This window comes from Aquarana catesbeiana, linkage group LG03 (genome assembly GCF_042186555.1).
Source record: "Aquarana catesbeiana isolate 2022-GZ linkage group LG03, ASM4218655v1, whole genome shotgun sequence".
NCBI classification, from domain to species: domain Eukaryota; kingdom Metazoa; phylum Chordata; class Amphibia; order Anura; family Ranidae; genus Aquarana; species Aquarana catesbeiana.
The window spans coordinates 227,741,776-227,762,352 of record NC_133326.1 but is presented as its reverse complement, the minus strand read 5'-3'; the positions used below and the strand labels follow the sequence as shown (position 1 = coordinate 227,762,352).

The 20,577-nt window shown below is 43.1% G+C and overlaps 1 protein-coding gene across 1 annotated transcript in view; it reads right to left on the bottom strand.

Moving 5' to 3' along the window:
• ASZ1 (ankyrin repeat, SAM and basic leucine zipper domain containing 1) overlaps positions 1-20,577 on the bottom strand; it is a 450,104-nt gene that overhangs the window by 362,132 nt on the left and 67,395 nt on the right. The window contains exon 3 of the mRNA XM_073619829.1: positions 19,367-19,489. Within this exon, the coding sequence (XP_073475930.1) occupies positions 19,367-19,489 (123 nt within the window). The remainder of the gene's footprint in view (positions 1-19,366; positions 19,490-20,577) is intronic.

The window sequence follows — 20,577 nt, the reverse complement described above, 5'->3', positions numbered from 1 at the left end:
AGATTTACAGAGGAGGTCTACTGCTAAAATTACTGGCCTCGATCTGACGTTCGCGGTGATACCTCACATGCATGGTGAAGTTGCTGTTTACATACGACACAAGACAAGCTCACGTTTGCCTTTGCGCACGAGGGCATGGGTGCTTTTTCTATTATACCCTAGAACTCTCCTCTGCCCTCAATGCATCTGACCACACTAAGATCGGTGTGATAAAATGCTTTCCCAATGGCGCTGTTTATATCCGGCGAAACCTAAGTCATGAAATGAAATGCTTCCAGTTTCTTAGGCCATAAAGATGATTGGAGCCGTTTTGGTCTCCGATCAGCTCTATGGTCATTGGCGGAACCACCGGCTGCATTCTCGGGTTCCCTGGTGGGACAGGAGAGCCAGAGAAAACCATGGAAGACGGCGGGGGAGGGAGAGTTCCCTCCCACTGCTTGTAAAAGTAGTCTAGAGGCCAATTAGCCGCTAGGATTACTTTTACATAAAAGACGATACCTAAAACAGCAGGCATCATTCTGGTAAAATCATTTAAAGTCCAGCAACATACCAGTAGGTTGCTGGTCCTTGTTAGGCATATATTGTAATGTTCTTACAGCCTGTGGGCTGAACGGAAAAAAAAAAAAAAAAAAATAGATCAGTGGGTAAGCCCACCATTAGAATACTGTCCATAACACACCCACTTCTAATGCTGGGCATACATGTACCATTTTTTTTTTTTTTTTTTTTTAACTGTGGTGGTGAAATCTCCTCCTACAGCGCTGGAGTCGCCGATTTACGTATTGTGAGAGCAAACACTGTTGCTGTCAAGATAAATAAATCAGTGCTGCAGCTGAACTGCTTAACTGAAAAAGCAAACAAAGGTAACAAAACATTAACTCAATAAAACAACTTTTTTTATCGCAATCCGTGCCTAAAAAATATATACCAAAGCATGGGGCAATCCACCCCCCAACACCCCTGCTGCCCCCATGCTCCGGCTATGCTCTTTTTTTTTTTAACTGTGGTGGTGAAATCACCGCCTACAGAGCTGGAGTCACGGCTTTAGGTATTGTGGGAGCAAACGCTGTTGCTGTCAGAATAAATAAACCCGTGCTGCAGCTGAACGGTGTACCTGTTTATTTTTAACCATCATTTGCTTAGCAAAGTAACATTACTGTACTAACACATACCATACCTGCAAAGCAAATACAATAAAACAGTAAAAATAACACATTACAGTTCTAAAATACAGTAAAAATAGAGCGAACAATAGAGAGCGAACAATAGGAAGAGAAGAATAATAAAACCACAACTCTTTTTGGCTTTTTTCCCCTATTTTTTTTTTTTTTTTGCATTTTTATAAACTGTAAACGTTCCAGATTTCGGTCTCTCAAAATGTGATGGCCATGTCATCTTTCGAGACCCTGTGTAAGTGTACCCTAGGACTGTGCAATGCTGTACCGTAAGCTAATACTCCACTAGTGTGTGGTAGCATTTGAAACAGTCACCAATGCAGAGACCAGGATGGTCAGGACAGGAGGGACAATAAAAGCGGGTGTCATGTCTATATCTGCATTTTCTGCAGACACGACATCTGCTTTGGGGGTTTCTTTGGGTAGAGGTACCAGGGAGGACATACAGAAAATGCCTCTCATGCAGCCGTCTTACTGCATTTGAGTTGGGAAGGTGGGCCACAGCACCGCCTGGAAACAGAAGGGCTGTGATGATCTATTCCTGGAATTTTAGGACGGATCCAGTTTATCCTGAAGCTTTGTATAGCACAAAAGCATTTAGCAGAGCCAATTGGAATAAATATACAGAAACTTTTTTATACCAGCGTCTGGCCTTATGGGCAATTAGGTGCGGCGCCAACAACTGGTCGTTGAGGTCCACCCCCCCCCCCCATGTTAAGGTTGTATTCGTGGACAGAGGTGTTTCTCCACAACACCAGTCGTCATAGGAATTTGGACTGTCGTATCTGCGTGAAGAGAGGACAGAACAAAAACATTCCGTGTATCCCTTCACCCATTACAAACAAATTATTACATTTCAAGCAGGCTCTCTCCCCCATTTAAGTCGGGATTCTACAAGCCATTGGGAAAGCCCCGGCGAATAGATCGCACAGTGCCACATGCCCCAATTCCACAATCAAAAAGGTGACTAAAAGGTGGCACACTTGTGTAATAATTGTCCACGTACAAGTGGTACCCCTTTCCGAATAAGGGTGACACCAAGTCCCACACAATCTTACTGGCACTCCCCATGTAGTCTGGTCAGTTCTCCAGCTCTACGTGACTATCTTTTCCAGTGGTGGAATTTTCAGGGTCGCAAGTGCGACTGGGCCCTGTAGTTCTCCGCCACTTCAGGGGGCCCAGCTTCCGCCCGCCACGTGAGGGGCCCACCTGACTGTCCGGGGGTGTGTGTCTGTGTTTCACTGTGTCGGGTTCATGCCGTGGGGAAGGGGGGCTTTCACCCACTACACCTGCCCCGAGGGGAGAGAGAAGCACTGAGCTGAGCTCCGCCCCCACCTTTCCAGAAAGGGAGACTGTAAGGGAGGCAGGGCGGACACTGAAGCAGACCAATTCAGTGAAGGAACTCTCGACTGCGCAGTGTGGAGTACCTAGCTACGGTGACGGTGTATGTACGGCCGGCGTGTGACCTGAGGCAAGCAAGGCATTCCTGGAGGAGGCACGCCGTGAAGGATTATTTCTGAGGAGGGTGAATCGACCGATTGATTGGTGGTAAGTCACCATTTTGCACTCCAATCTCTGCCACTTACTGATCCCATCCCCCCACCACCACCGATCTCATCCCTATCCCCCCCATCACCTCTACAACAGAGGTGATGGGAGTTGGGGGGGATAGGGATGAGATCAGTGTGGTGGTGGGGGGATGAGATCAGTAAGAGGTCCCCCTCCAGTACCACAGACACCGGCGGCACTGGGGGACAACGGGCAGGCTACATTTTTGGGCACGGATAAAGTTGTTAAAATTCATTTTCATAACTTAATTCTGCATAAAACATTTAAGTGTAATTTCACGAGATAAGTTATGAGGGCGCATTTGGGGGTGAAATTAGGGACGGGGCATGGTAGGGGTTGGGTGGGGCAACAGATGGCAAGTAACCCTTGAGGACTGGCCAGTAGCTCAGGATTTGAAATTTTGAGCCCTGTATATACAAATGTTTTGCCTTTAATTTCCATTTTAAATTGAATGGGTAGTTTTACAAGGTGATCGTTTACATATACTCAAGTAACCAACTGCAAAATTTCTGTCTAGAATTCCTGGAAGGTCAGCTAGAACTTTGCCTTTCTGGTGGTCTTCCAAACAACGTGGGAGGTTAAGGTGGACCCTCACAAGCCACTCGAAGACTTGCAACGGGCAGCTTTGCAGGTATGATGAGCCAATATCTGTACCAGATTCATATGTCGACGTCATAGACTCACATCGATTCCTCCATCAACACACAGTGCGGGAATCCGTCCTGCCAAGCAATTGTCTTCTCTCAGCTGGGGCGCAGCCGTTAGCGATAATTAGGAGAGAATTCGGCAGGCTGGTTGTACCCAAGTTGATCGAACCTTGTCCAGTCCCTGCTGAACCGGCCAGGATTAACCAGTTGCACGACGATGTACGTTGGCAGAATGGCACGGGCAGTCAAAAGGACTTACAGGAACGTCCTCACTCCTCGCGATCGCTCCTGGCCAATGACGGGCTTCCTCAGCTTCTGTGAATGTAAACAGAAGCAGAGGAAGTGATGTCACTCTCCTCGAGCCGGTCTTTTCGTTCCGGCGCCGAGGAGAGAAGACATCCAAGTTTGCACCAACACTACACTAACAGTAGAACACGCAGGCACACTTGTCACCCCCGTCACCCCCTGATCACCCCCCTGTACCCCCTGTCACCAATAGCAGTTTTTTTTTTTCTGATTATTGCATTGGTGTCAGTTTGTGACAGTTATAAGTGTTAGGGCAGTTAGGTTAGCCCCCTTTAGGTTTGGGGTACCCCCCTAACCCCCCTAATAAAGTTTTAACCCCGTGATCACCCCCCGTCGCCAGTGTCACTAAGCGATCGTTTTTCTGATCGCTGTATTAGTGACACAGGTGACGCTAGTTAGGGGGGTAAGTATATAGGTTCGCCATCAGTGTTTTATAGCGACAGGGACCCCCATATACTACCTACTAATGGTTTTAACCCCTTGATTGCCCCCTAGTTAACCCTTTCACCAGTGATCACCATATAATTGTTACGGGTGTCGCTGGTTAGTTGGTTAGTTTATTATAGTTTATTACAGTTTTAGGGCACCCGCCGTTTATTACCTTATAAAAGGTTTAACCCCCTAATTGCCCGGCGGTGATATAAGTTACGTTTTTAGGGTCAGATAAGGTCTGCGTCGCCCCAGGCAGCGTCAGGTTAGCGCCAGTACCGCTAACACCCACGCACGCAGCATACACCTCCCTTAGTGCTATAGTATCTGAACGGATCGATATCTGATCCGATCTATACTCCCCAGCAGTTTAGGGTCCCCCAAAAAAAACGCAGTGTTAGCAGGATCAGCCCAGATACCTGCTAGCACCTGCGTTTTGCCCCTCGGCCCAGCCCACCCAAGTGCAGTATCAATCGATCACTGACACTTACAAAACACTAAGCACACATAACTGCAGCATTCGCAGAGTCAGGCCTGATCCCTGCGATCGCTAACATTTTTTTGGTAGCGTTTTGAATCAGTCGCTGACAGTCAGGAGCTTTTTTACCTGTGAGTCTCACTAGTGTACCCCTAAATTTAGAGCCCAAAATGGCAAATCGAAGGTACACTAGTGAAGAGGCCTACAGGTTTCTGAGCATGACAGATAGTGAAGAGAAAGTCACTCATCGGTCAAGTTCAGGCTCAGAATACGATCCTGTAGAGGTCAGCGGCTCCATGACAGATAGCTCTGACGACGGAGTTGTGGTCCCTGCTAGGGTTAGGCGTACCAGACCCCGAACTACTACTTCTGTCCTTGAAGTGCAAGAACCGCAGGTCCCTCGTATGGAGCAGAGAAGTACTAGCGCCGCTATTCCTTCTGGTGAACTGGCAAGCACCAGCGGCCTAGTACACCCTGGTCGTACATCCAGCACTGCAGTATCACGTGGTGAGTCCCATAAGTGCAGTTCAAGCTGGTGAGGTGGCAAGCACTAGTAGTGTCCCGCTGCCACCAAGAAGACGAACACAGGCCCGTCGTTACCATAGTGCCCTTCCTGCTGCATTCGCCAATCCGAATTGGGTACCCACCACTTCTGCAGCACCCGTATTGCCCCCATTCACTGGCCAACCCGGAATTCAGGTGGAAACAGTTGATTTTACGCCACTGGATTTTTATTCACTGTTTTTCACCGAAGATCTCTATAGATCTATTGTGGACCAAAGCAATTTATACGCTGGTCAACACATCGCCACTAATCCCCAGTCCTCCCTTGCCAGAGATTGGAGACCAATTACGGTCTCCGAATTTAAGATCTTTCTGGGCCTTTCCCTCAACATGGGCATAACCAAAAAGAGTGAGTTGCGGTCATATTGGTCCACTGACCCAATTTACCATATGCCCTTGTTCTCTGCTTCCATGGCCAGGGCACGATACGAGCAGATTTTGCGGTTCATGCACTTCAACGACAATGAACTCTGTCGTCCTCGTGGAGACCCTGAATACGATCGGCTCTACAAAATTCGGCCCCTCGTAAACCACTTCAACCAACGTTTTGCAGACTTGTTTACTCCCCATCAAAGTTGTCTGCGTTGATGAGTCCCTGATTAAATTTTCTGGCCGCTTGTCATTCAAACAGTACCTTCCCAGCAAGCGTGCCAGATACGGGGGCAAGATGTATAAGCTCTGTGACAAGGCCACAGGCTATACATGTAGATTTATGGTTTACGAGGGCAAAGATAGTCACGTAGAGCCGACAAACTGCCCTAACTACATAGGAAGCGCTGGCAAGATAGTGTGGGACTTGGTGTCACCATTATTCGGAAAGGGGTACCATTTATATGTGGACAATTATTACAAGAGCGTGCCACTTTTTAGTCACCTTTTTGATCATCAAATTGGAGCATGTGGCACAGTGCGACCTGATCGCCGGGGCTTTCCTCAACGGCTTGTAGATTCCCGTCTTAGGCTGGGGGAGAGAGCCTGCTTGCAGAGTAATAATTTGCTCGCTATGAAGTGGAGGGACAATAAGAATGTTTTCGTTCTTACCTCCCTTCATGCAGACATGACGGTCCAAATTACTACGGCGACTGGTGTTGTGGAGAAACCCCTCTGTGTCCACGAATATAACCAAAATATGGGAGGGATGGACCTCAGCGACCAGTAGTTGGCGCTGTACCTAATTGCCCGTAAGGCCAGACACTGGTACAAAAAAGTGTCTGTATACTTATTTCAATTGGCTTTGCTGAACGCTCATGTGCTATACAGAGCTTCAGGACGGACTGGATCCTTCCTTAAATTCCAGGAAGAGATCGTCAGAGCCCTTCTGTTTCCAGACAGTGCTCCACCTCACCTTCCCCAACCAAATGCAGTAGGCCGGCTGCATGAGAGGCATTTTCCTTATGTCCTCGAGAGTACACCTACCCAACGAGCCCCCCAAAGAAAATGTCGTGTCTGCAGAAAGCGCGGATTTAGGCGTGACACCCGGTATTATTGTCCCTCCTGTCCTGGCAATCCTGGTCTTTGCATTGGTGAATGTTTTCAACGCTACCATACACTAGTTGAGTTTTAGCGTAGGGCACAGCACTGTACAGACTAGGACACACTTTCACAGGGTCCCCCAAGATGCCATCGCATTTTGAAAGACCCAAACCTGGAACCGTTACAGTTTTAAAAGTTAGAGTTATAAAAAAAAAAAAAAAAAAAAAAAAAATGTAAAAAAAAAAAAAAAAAATATACACAAAAAAAAATATAAAATAAAAATAGTTGTCGTTTTATTGTTCTCTCTCTCTCTCTATTTTCTCTCTATTGTTCTGCTCTTTTTTACTGTATTCTATTCTGCAATGTTTTATTGTTATGTTTTATCATGTTTGCTTTTCAGGTATGTAATTTTTTTTTTTTTTTTTATAGTTTACTGTGTTTTAACCATTTTTTTGTTTTCAGGTACGCCATTCAGCTGCAGCGCGGATTTATTTATCTTGACAGCAACAGCGTTTGCTCCCACGATACATAAAGCCGTAACTCCAGAGCTGTCGGAGGTGATTTCACCACCACAGTTACATACTTCAGCATATATGCCGAAGCATGGGGGCAGCAGTGGGTGGAGGAGCGATTTGCTCCTGCCTTTTGCGGGAGGATGCCCCCATGCTTCGGCATATATAAACGGTGCATGTATGCCCATCATTAGAAGTGGGTGGATGAAGGGAGGTATTCTAATGGTGGGCATACCCACCGATCAATATGTTTTTTTCGTTCAGCCCACAGGCTGCATAAAAAAAAGTTTACAATATATGCCCAACAAGGACCAGTAACGTACTGGTATGTTACTGGACTTTGAGTGGTTATACCAGAATGATGCCTGCAGGTTTAGGTATCATCTTGGTATCATTCTTTTACAAGCAGTGGGAGGGAACGACCCCCCCACCGTCTTCCATGTTTTTCTCTGGCTCTCTAGCCAGGGAACCTGAGAATGCAGCCGGTGATTTAGCCAGCTGACCATAGAGCTGATCAGAGACCAGAATGGCTCCAAACATCTCTATGGCCTAAGAAACCGGAAGCTACGAGCATTTCATGACTTAGATTTTGCCGGATGTAAACAGCGCCATTGGGAAATTGGGAAAGCATTTTATCACACCGATCTTGGTGTGGTCAGATGCTTTGAGGGCAGAGAAGAGATCTAGGGTCTAATAGACCCCAATTTTTTCAAAAAAAAAAAAAAAAAAAAAAAAAAAAAAAAAGAGTACCTGTCACTACCTATTGCTATCATAGGGGATATTTACGTTCCCTGAGATAACAATAAAAATGATTAAAAAAATAAAAATGAAAGGAACAGTTTAAAAATAAGATAAAAAAGCAAAAAAACAATAAAGCACCCCTGTCCCCCCCTGCTCTCGCGCAAAGGCGAACGCAAGCGTCGGTCTGGCGTCAAACGTAAACAGCAATTGCACCATGCATGTGAGGTATCACCGCGAAGGTCAGATCGAGGGCAGTAATTTTAGCAGTAGACCTCCTCTGTAAATCTAAAGTGGTAACCTATAAAGGCTTTTAAAAATGTATTTAGTTTGTCGCCACTGCACGTTTGTGCGCAATTTTAAAGCATGTCATGTTTGGTATCCATGTACTCGGCCTAAGATCATCTTTTTTATTTCATCAAACATTTGGGCAATATAGTGCGTTTTAGTGCATTAAAATTAAGTGTGTTTTTTCCCAAAAAAATGCGTTTGAAAAATCACTGCGCAAATACTGTGTGAAAAAAAAAATGAAACACCCACCATTTTAATCTGTAGGGCATTTGCTTTAAAAAAATATATAATGTTTGGGGGTTCCAAGTAATTTTCTTGCAAAAAAAATAATTTTTTCATGTAAACAAAAAAGTGTCAGAAAGGGCTTTGTCTTCTAGTAGTTAGAAGAGTGGGTGATGTGTGACATAAGCTTCTAAATGACCCCAAATGACCCCATTTTGGAAAGTAGACACCCCAAGCTATTTGCTGAGAGGCATGTCGAGTCCATGGAATAATTTATATTGTGACACAAGTTGCGGGAAAAAGACAAATTTTTTTTTTTTTTTTTTTTGCACAAAGTTGTCACTAAATGATATTTTGCTCAAACATGCCATGGGAATATGTGAAATTACACCCCAAAATACATTCTGTTGCTTCTCCTGAGTATGGGGATACCACATGTTTAGGACTTTTTGGGAGCCTAGCTGCGTACGGGACCCCGAAAACCAAGCACCGCCTTCAGGCTTTCTAAGAGCGTACATTTTTGATTTCACTCTTCACTGCCTATCACAGTTTCGGAGGCCATGGAATGCCCAGATGGCAAAACACCCCCCCAAATGACCCCATTTTGGAAAATAGACACCCCAAGCTATTTGATGAGAGGTATAGTGAGTATTTTGCAGACCTCACTTTTTGTCACAAACTTTTGAAAATTGTAAAAAGGAAAAAAAATACATTTTTCTTGTCTTTCTTCATTTTCAAAAACAAATGAGACCTGCAAAATACTCACCATGCCTCTCAGCAAATAGCTTGGGGTGTCTACTTTCCAAAATGGGGTCATTTTGGGGGGTTTTGTGCTATCTTGGCATTTTATGGCCTTTGAAACTGATAGGTAGTGAGGAGTAAAATCAAAAATTTACGCCCTTAGAAATCCTGAAGGCGGTGCTTGGATTTTGGGGCCCCGTATGAAGCTAGGCTCCCAAAAAGTCCCACACATGTGGTATCCCCATACTCAGGAGAAGCAGCAGAATGTATTTTGGGGTGTAATTCCACATATGCCCATGGCATGTTTGAGCAATATATCATTTAGTGACAACTTTGTGCAAAAAAAAAAATTGTCACTTTCCCGCAACTTGTGTCAAAAAATAAAATATTCCATGGACGCAACATGCCTCTCAGCAAATAGCTTGGGGTGTCTACTTTCCAAAATGTGGTCATTTGGGGGGGGGGGGGGGGGTTTGTGCCATGTGGGCATTTTATGGCCTTCAAAACTGTGATAGGTAGTGAGGAGTGAAATCAAAAATTTACGCCCTTAGAAATCCTGAAGGCGGTGCTTGGTTTTCGGGGCCCCGTACGCGGCTAGGCTCCCAAAAAGTCCCACACATGTGGTATCCCCATACTCAGGAGAAGCAGCTGAATGTATTTTGGGGTGCAATTCCACATATGCCCATGGCCTGTGTGAGCAATATATCATTTAGTGACAACTTTTTGTAAATTTTTTTTTTTTTTGTCATTATTCAATCACTTGGAGACAAAAAAAATAAATATTCAATGGGCTCAACATGCCTCTCAGCAATTTCCTTGGGGTGTCTACTTTCCAAAATGGGGTCATTGGGGGGGGGGGGGGGGGGGGTTTGTACTGCCCTGCCATTTTAGCACCTCAAGAAATGACATAGGCAGTCAAACTTAAAGCTGTGTAAATTCCAGAAAATGTACCCTAGTTTGTAGACGCTATAACTTTTGCGCAAACCAATAAATATATGCTTATTGACTTTTTTTTTACCAAAGACATGTGGCCGAATACATTTTGGCCTAAATGTATGACTAAAATTGAGTTTATTGGATTTTTTTTTTATACCAAAAAGTAGAAAATATCATTTTTTTTCAAAATTTTCGGTCTTTTTCCGTTTATAGCGCAAAAAATAAAAACGGCAGAGGTGATCAAATACCATCAAAAGAAAGCTCTATTTGTGGGAAGAAAAGGACGCAAATTTCGTTTGGGTACAGTGTTGCATGACCGCGCAATCAGCAGTTATGGTTCAATAAGTTTTTATTGAAGTTTTCACAAGTATATAAACATATAAAAACAGGAGAATAATGAAAATAAAAAAAAAAAAAAAAAACATAAAAAATTAACAGAATGAAGGAGTGTAAACAGTGCCAGTTACCTGACATATAGTCTCCTAATAAACAAATTTTTTTTTTTTTTTTTTTTTAAATGTTGAGATGTTGAGTGCAATCGTATACAAGTGCGAGGGTTATTATAAATAAATTGTTACGATAACCCCGTGTAACAGGTGTTAGTTGATATGTAAGCATTAACTCCCCCGTGTGGGGGTGCCCCTTTGGGAGCCTGCTGCACCCCTGGACACGGAGTCTGGGATAACCAGCGTGTACATAAATTTTCATAAGTGTGGTTAGTAACAGGTTTTTAGATCTCTATTTACATAGAAGATCCTATAATTATATTGCATCAGGAGAGATATATTGGAGACATAAAAAAAAAAAAAAAAAAAAAAGAGAGAGGAAAGGAAAGACAGAATGGATGAAAGAGAAATAAGTGTAGAATAGAAGAGTAATAGAAGGGGAGGAGGGGGGGGAGGGGTAGTGAGACAGCGAGCTTCGGTCCACATATGAGGTCTTCATTTTAAATGAGAGGTGTAATGGATATGGCTTTTTCAACTCCTAAGTGGAGTTCTTAGCCGAGAGTCTTTGTTTGAGTGTCTGACGCAATCAGCAGTTAAAGCAACGCAGTGCCAAATTGTAAAAAGTGCTCTGGTAAGGAAGGGGGTAAATCCTTCCGGGGCTGAAGTGGTTAAAACAGTCTATGGCCTGCCCAAGACTAAAGCCCCGTAAACACGGTTAGAATTCGTAAGAAAAATTCCACTTTCCAACCGATCGTACGATAATCGGATCATTAGTACAGAACTTTTGAAAGCCGATCATGACAGTTCATCTGATATTATTCGATTGGATATGCATGAAAATTTTTTGTTGTACGATACCAGATCGGCCGATTTTCGTTAAATCGGTAGAGTTGTCTTCAGAAATGTAATACAAATACATTACAACACATGACATCACATGACATCACTTCTGAAGTCTTATTCTGTCAAACGAGAATTTTTGTAACTTTAGTAAACTCTTCATTTTTGATATGAGATTAGCATGCAAAAACGACGGAAGATCATTCCTCCAACAATCTCATCATGTGTACCAGGCATAACTGTGGTTCCTGATATATGCATTAAATATGACGGCATCTCTCAGCTAATAAGAGCCCTTTCACATGAGCGGTCTGATTGGGTCCGCCTGTCGGATTTTCATTTAGACCCCATTGGACCCTCCATTCTCTATTAAGTTGTGAGTGTAAACGGACCTGGGACCATTTACAGCCACCTACCTCCAATACGATTCACCAGAAACAAACAAAAGGGGATCCGATCCCCTCTGCTTGGGTGGACTGGATTGGAGGGCAGATGGGTGTAAACAGACAGGTGGTTGTGCTTTTATATGTTTCTGTTTCCTCCGCAAAGTGCTGCTTTGATGATATAGGTACATATATGAATTTATCAAATGACCAATCAATTATTCCAGATCACCATGTCGTGCTATATAATTATGTATCCTGGATATTCATGCTACATGCGCACATATATGTGTGTGTGTGAATACAGATGAAATTATATATATTTTTTTATGTGCTTTTTATTACTGTTACACATTTTTACGATGACGTCACTCCCGTGCATGTGTGCAGGAGACCTCAGTTCTGGCACGAAGCTCTGACGTTCCGGCAAGGTATGCCGGACCTTCAGAGCGCATGCACCAGTGATGTCACTGGCTGCATGCAGGGTGAATATCTCCTAAACTGTGCACATTTAGGAGATATTGATTTTACGTATAGGTAAGCCTTAGGTGGGTAAAAATTAACAAACAGGATTTACAACCGCGTTAATAAAAGATCTGATTAATCCTCAATGATCATTAGCTCCATCTAGGGGTCATAACATGGTATTTCAGGAAAATACTGCAGTATGGCCACATAGGAAATAAAAATTCTGCATAGCAATTTTTTTTTTATAGTTGAAAACACAAAGAGTTGATAAATATGTTTAACCCCTTAATGACTGAGGGGAAAAAAATGTTAATGCCTAATTCTGCACCTTTAACATGTTAGTAAAACTGTACATATCACCACAACTACTTTGTGTATCCAGGTGGATTATACCTTTTTTTTCCAGGATGAATTGGGCTTTCTTTAGGTAGTGAAGGATAATGGATATCTCCAGATTTTATATATATATATATATATATATATATATATATATATATATATATATATATATATATATATATATATATATATATATATATATATATATATATATTTTTTTTTTTTTTTGTTAACTTAAAGTGGAGTTCCATATGACAATGGAACTTCCGCTTTTCGGAATCCTCCCCCCCTCCGGTGTCACATTTGGCACCTTTCAGGGGGGAGCAGATACCTGTCTAATACAGGTATTTTGCTCCCACTTCCGGGCATAGATACCCACGCCACCCATGGGTATCTACGCCACTCTCCCCCCCGCGGTCTTCTGGGAGACGAACGGGTCCCAGGCGACAGCAGGGACCAGTGGGAGCGCACAGTGCAAGTCGCGCTTGCGCAGCAGGGAACCAGGAAGTGAAGCCCTTACCAAAGATGGTGGCGGCAGCACCCGAGAGCCGAGGGACAGATCGGCTTCGGGTGCCAGCATCGCGGGCGCCCTGGACAAGTGAGTGTCCTCATTTTAAAAGTCAGCAGCTGCAGTCGGAACTCCGCTTTAACGAATGGCTAAACGATGGCAGTTGTGGACTGTCTGTATTCCCCATGATGCTCAGCCAGCCATGCTTTATGGGAAAAAGTAATCCAAAAAATAGTGACAATGGTTATCTAGCATTGTATTGTAGGAAAAACAATGTGTCACTGAATATTGAAGTGCAGCATTATTTTTCTTTGGTGTTAGGTTTTATTTTGCATAAAAGGGAACACAAACTAGAGAGTTTATTCACTATGCTAGTATATTTCCCTTGGCTGAGACCCGCTCTCCCTCTTTTCACGGGGTCCCGGCTCTTGATTGAATAAATTGATAGCAGCGCAGCAATTGGCTCCCGCTGCTGTCAATCAAATCCATTCGTGTATATGGATGCAAATGCTGGACTCGGGAGCGCGCGGGCAAGGTAACCCCCCCCCCCCCCCCCCGGGAGAGTGCCTCTCTTAGGGAGTTATCTGCTTGCGGGGAGGAGCCGCCGGGGGACCCCAGAAGAGGACGATCAGGGCCACTCCGTGCAAAACGAGCTGCACAGTGGAGGTAAGTATATGTTTGTTATTTAAAAAATATTAAAAAAAAAAAAAAAACGAGGGTTTACAACCCCTTTAGCTTGGGCTTAGGACTGAATATGGAATAGAATCCCAGAATATGGCCATGCCCCACCTACACTTCTTATCCTTCTAATCCTTCACTTTGGGTCACCTTAGCCAGGTGGTTCCCAGCAGTCTAAATCGGCTAGTTTTTATTTAGAATGACCCTGGCTAATCCTGGGTCACTTCTATAAAAGTGTGGTTTAATGATTCAATACATTGAATTTTTCAAAATTTGTGTGCTGCCCCAGAAATATAGCTGCACTGGGGCTGTACTATGACTATATACAAAAGTTAATAATCGTTTAAAATATTTTACAGCATTTCGGTTAATAATACCCTAGTTGCCCTGTTCATTGTGAATATTGAACAATGCTAGACTGTATCTGTTCATCTCACATGTAATCCTAGGTATTATATATGGGAGTGCCTTTCCTGAAGAGCTTGCATACTATGACTATTTTTTATTTTCTGTAAATAAAAGTATATTAAATACTTTTCCATCATAATGTCATCCACGCAGTCCAGGAGTGGTGCTCAGAAACGTAAAAAGGCTAAGGAAGAGCAGATAAAAATTCAAAAACTGCCTAAAATAAGTCACTTCTTTTCCACCCCTAAAACTGTGGCTGAAAGTTCTAGAGATAGCAGTGAGGAAACTGAAAAAAGTATTCAGGAAAGTGTAAATAACTCACGGATCAGTCAGGCGACAGTCAGTGAAGAAACTTGCTCTATTGAATTTTCACTAGAAGATGACAGCAGTAATCCACTTGAAAGCTGTAGCACAATACAAGACCAACCTCTTGGCACCACCCCAAATACTGATGAAGATTTAGATTTTGTGAGCAGTAGAACATCTTCAGGTGGTGCTATTAAAAGTAGTATTGTTGGTGAGCAATATGTGACTGATAGGGGACATTACCCAGTCAAAATAACAGATCCAAATGTTAAAAGGTTTATATTAGCTCATGGCCCATGCAGACCTCCAGGACCTTTCCCCTGAGATAATGGTACTAAGAAAAGATGCTTTTCTGAAAGCTATTATGAGCGAGTCACCAAGACAGGGCTTAAACTACCTTTAATGTGGCTTTGTTACTCTCCAAAGCTTAATGCAGCGTACTGTGAACCATGCTGGTTGTTTGCAGACCGTAAAAAAGTAGGATTTGAACCTGCATGGGCAAAAGGGATCCAGAAGTGGCAGAGGCTGTCTGTAAAAATTCAGATCCATGAGTCTTCGCAAACTCACATGGAAGCATGTGTACTCTATGATCAGTGGAGGCGTAATAAAACAATTGATGAGGAAAATGACAAATTAGACGAGAAAAAAAACTTTTGGGAGGCAGGTCCTACAAAGAATTGTTAATGTAACATTAACAATGGCAATGACTAATCTAGCCTTTCGTGGTCACACGAAGCGCCTGGGAGAGGTTAACAATGGAAACTTTCTCTCCATCATAGAGCTACTTGCAGAATATGACCCAATTTTAAAGGAACTTCTCCAGTTACCCCAAGGCACATTTAAATATTTGAGCCCCAAAATACAAAAGGAGTTAATAGAAATTTTGTCTAAAAAAGTGCAAAGTGAAATTGTTTCTGAAAAAAAAAAAAAAAAACCACACAATTTTATTCTATAATAAAAGGACACAACTCAGGACATATCCAAAGTAGATCAGATGAGTCAGCTATTTCGATGTGTCTGTGGAAAGAGATACGAATCAACGAGCCTGCAGTATAACAATAAATGAGGCTTTCTTAGGGTTCCAAGCCATTGAAGATCAGAGTACAGCACAGATTGCTAGCAATATTGTTGCCTGCATAGAGAGCAAGGGCCTTGAAATATCAAAGTGTCGTGGTCAGGGTTATGATGGTGCAGCAACAATGAGTGGTGTCTATTCTAGTGTGCAGGCTTGGATAGCAAAGATGGAAAAGAATGCCCTCCATGTTCATTGTGCAGCACACAATCTAAATCTTGTCATTCAGGATGCGGTTTCTGACATACCGGAAGTTTCTAGATTCTTTGATGTGGTGCATAATTTATACACCTTCTTTGGAGGCAGGTCCTACAAAGCATACGCAGATAGGCTTTTCTCTCATCATTCACATCTGAATCCTCTGTCACACTGAAACGGCTTTGCCCTACACGGTGGTCTTCTAGACATGATTCCCTGCTTGCGCTTCATTTCCGTTTTCTAGACATCATGCAAGCTTTGTCAAAAATAATCCTGCTTTCATCAAAACCAACAGAAAGAGATGACGCTGCAAATCTAAAAAAGAAAATTGAATTTTTTGAGTTTGTTCTTCTTGTCGCCCTGCAAACTAAAATCTTGAACCATGTGAATGCAATTTCAAAAACCTTGCAATCAAAAGACATGGAACTGTCTGGAGCAGTGCAGCTCATTCAGAATGCTGTTACAGCCCTTTCCAGCTACAGGGATCATTTCGAGGAAGCCAAAGAAACTGCAGTGACACTTGCAGAAAAGTGGGGAATTGAAGCAAAGTTTTCAAATAAAAGATTTAAAAAAGTAAAGCGCCACTTTGATGAGCTGTGTATGGATGAAAGATTATCTGATCCAGAGGAACGCTTTAAAACAACTGTTTTTATAGATGTTTGGTTATTATTATAAACCAGCTGTCAGACCGATTTACAGGAATGAATGCAGTCCTTCATAGATTTGAGTTAGTTCAGCCTGCCAATCCTGCTTCTCAATCTGATGATAATCTGATTGCAGCAGCATCAAAACTGCATGAATTTTACAAAGAGGATCTATCACCAGATTTTCCTGGGCAGCTTCTTTCATTCCATTCAGCACTTCAAGAAGAGGTTTGCAGTTGTTCCACTGTAAAAGATCTTGCTCACCTACTACTACTTGTTGAAAACAGTGCACTGTCCTCTGTCCCAGATGTCTGCATAGCATTACTTTTGTTCCTCACACTCTTAGTAACCGTAGCAACTGCAGAAAGGTCTTTTTCAAAATTAAAAGTTATTTGAGAAACACCATGTCTCAGCAAAGACTCACTGGACTTGCTTTGTTAAGCATAGAAAAAGACTCAACATCGAAAGCATTGTAGATGACTTTGCTGAAGCAAAAGCAAGCCAGCCTTTCTCAATCTTTTTACCCCAGAGGAATCCTTTAATAAATTTTCAAGTCTTGGGGAACTTTTACTAAAACCTATCCATTAGGGGTCAATGGGAGGAATGAAGCCTACATTGGTGGTCAGTGGGAAGAATGTCTGTCTTTCTTACAGTGGTGGTCAGAATGCCACCTTTCAGACGGCTAAATAGATAAAATTGCCCTGGATCAAAGCAGATGCCATCAGATAGGAGGTCAATCAGCCGCAGCTCATGGAACCCCTAACAACCTCTGTAGAAACTCTAGGGATCCTCTGAACCTTTGTTGAGAATAGCTGCCCTAAAGGCTTTTTCAGTTTTGTTACCAGTTACACTAACCTATTTTTATGGTACTAACCAGTTGAGTTGAATGCATGCTATTTCTATTTTACAGAACAAAGTTAAATGTGTGAAATAGTTTTAAGTTCTAAAAAAGTTGGAAGTTATCGTTGGCCCTGTTGTGGACCCTTTTATGAAGATTTTCTTCTACCTTTGTGAACATTTTTAGTAAGTTTGTGTGTCTATACATGTACAGTGTTTTTATATTTTCCAAATTAATCTCATTCAAAATGTTATTTTATGTATTTAAATATATAATTGAAAGGTGGATCTTTGACTATAACTTTGTCTAATGGATGTATATATCGCCTTGATTTATGGTTGTTCTTCATGATATTTTGCAGGTACATTATCATTCTGACCTGTCATGTGATCATGTCCTATCCTGAAGCTTCCTCTTGACAGTTACGTTAAGTTGAAATCAGAAACGTTTTACTTTGTTGTACAGTGAAAAAAATATATAGTATCAAAATCATGCTTTGAGGGGGGGGGGCCTTCATGATTTCTTACACCGGGGCCCTGGGGTTTCTAGTTACGCCTCTGATCTTTTCCCTCTTAAACTATGAAACTATACGTATAGCCCGTTGCCCTGTCACAGAGCTTATACATCTTGACCCCATATCTGGCACGCTTGCTGGGAAGATACTGTTTGATAGACAAGCGGCCAGAAACTTAAAGGGGTTATAAAGGTTTGTGTTTTTTCACCTTAATGCATCCTATGAGACCAGCATACAAATTGTGAATAAAACAGTGAATAAAAATCAAGTGACATAAAATCAACTGTTTCCACCTGAATTTCGGGTTGGCCAGTGAATGGGGGGGGGGGGGGGGGGGGGGGGGGAGTAAGGGTGCTGCAGAAGTGGTGGGCTCCCAATTCGGATTGGCAAATGCAGCAGGAAAGGCACAATGGGCTTGACGGGCCTGTCTTTGTCTTCTTGATGGCTGCGGGACACTAGTTGTGCTAGCCACCTCACCAGATTGTACTGCACTTAAGGGACTCGCCACGTCACCAAGTGTTACTGCTGGATGTACGACCAGGATGTACTAGGCCGCTGGTGCTTGCCAGTTCACCAGAAGGAATAGCAGTGCTAGTACTGGCTCTCTGCTCCATACGAGAGCCCTACGGTTCTTGCACCTCAAAGACAGCAGAACGGGGTCGGGTACGCATGACCTTGGCAGGGACCACTACTCCGTCGTCAGAGCTATCTGTTGGGGTGCCACTGCTGTCTACTGGTCCGTATTCTGAGCCAGAATTGGACAGATGGGCGACTTCCTCTTCACTCTCATCTGTCAGGCTCAGAAACATGTAGGCCTCACCAGTGTACCTTCGATTGGACATTTTGGCCTCTAAGTTTACTGGTACACTAGTGAGACTCACAGGAAAGAGAGCAACTGACTGTCAGCGACTGCTTCAAATACTACTAAAAAAACTGTTAGCGTTCGCAGGGATCAGGCCTGACTCTGCGAATGCTGCAGTTATGTGTTTAGCGCTTTGTGACAGTGATCGACTGATACTGCGCTTGGGTGGGCTGGGTGGAGGGGCTAAACGCAGGTGCCAACAGGTATCTGGGCTGATCCCGCTAACACTGCGTTTTTGGGAACCCTAAACTACTGGGGACGCTAGTATAGATCTGATCAGATTAGAATCACAAATGACACGAGTACAGTGATCAAAGAAAAATATGAACACTGCACTGGGTGACACAGTGACAGGGAGTGAAGGGGGGTGAAGGGGGGTGAAAAATGTGCCTGTGTGTACTGTGTCAGTGTAGTGTTGGCGCAACTCACGTTTGGATGTCCTCTGTCTGGAACGGAAAAGAATTCCAGAGAGGGAGATGACATCACTTCCTCTGTCTGTGTTTACACTTATACAGGCAGGAGAGGATTTCATTTGTCAAGACCGATCAGCAGGTCCAGGCCAGAAATCATTGGCCTGGACCTGGAGAAGTGGTTAACCGAGTTTTACAGTTTATAGGTCACATTAAAAGGTATTCTGAAATGATTTATCTTGGTGTCTTTTTTTACATCACAGAAACCTGACATTTTAACAGGGGTGTGTAGACTTTATTCCACTGTAACATTCTGATTTAAAAAAAAAAAAAAAAAAAAAAAAGTGTATAGTTTCTAGTATTCTACTCACCCCTTTCACAGTTTGCATTTGCTCCTCTATCCAGAAGAATGCGCACCATTTCAAAATTGCCAATACTAGCTGCAAACATCAAAGGAGTCCATCCAAACTGAAAGCAGCATTCAACACTCAATCCTGAAAGAAAAAAAAAAAAAAAAAAAAAAAAAAAAAACACAAAAAAAAAAAAAAACACAAGGTTTTCAAATGCAGTACCAAAAAGTGTGCATTTTAATGCAAATTAGTGGAACAGGTTGAATGCATAAAATTACTTCTGAAGACCGACAAAAGCGAGAAAGTGCACGTACCCAATACACACCCTTACAGGGAAGAACAGGGCCATTGTATACAAAACCGAAGAGCACACTATTAAATCAGATTGAGCAAATTTTCACCAAAAAAGAACAAATGCTGTGATCTCCCTTGTAAGTTTTTTGAAACTACTGTTGTAAATTGCAGTAAACTATGCATTACAAAGACTTTCCTGATAGCATTGATTTTTTTTTTTCAATTAAAATTGCAAAAGCATGCCTGTTCATTAAATGGAGTCTGAATGTTCCACTGATTTAAAGGGCTTATTGTAAACTCTTGTTTTTTCACCTTAACCGACCGCCTCACGCAGATTTACTGCGGCAGAATGGCACGGGCAGGCAGAGTAACGTATGGGTACGTTACTTCCCTCTAGCGGTCTGGGCGCGATTGCGCCCCCCCGGGAGCCCGAGGCAGTCGGCATCATTCCAGGAGCGATCCATCCTGAGGGGGAGGCCACTGATTCATGGCCTCTACCTCACAATCGCTTCTGACGAATGAGAAGTTTCCTCTGCTTCTGAAACGTAAACAGAAGCAAAGGAAGTGATGTCACCTCGCCTCGTGCAGCCTTTTCGTTCCGGCGCCCGAGGAGAGAAGACATCCCAGAGTCTGCACCAACACTACACCAACACACATAAGCACATAAACCTCCCCGCCCCAATCACCCCCCTGCATCCCCTGTCACAGTGACACCAATGGCAGTTTTTATTTTTTTAGTGATCACTGCATTGGTGTCATTTGTGACTGTTATAATTGTTAGGGCAGTTAGTGGTAGGCCCCGTTAGGTCTAGGGTACCCCCCCTAACCCCCCCTAATAAAGGTTTAACCCCCTGATCACCCCTCAGTTAACCCTTTCATCCCATCGCCAGTGTCATTAAGCGACCTGTTTTCTGATCACAGGTGACGCTAGTTAGCCA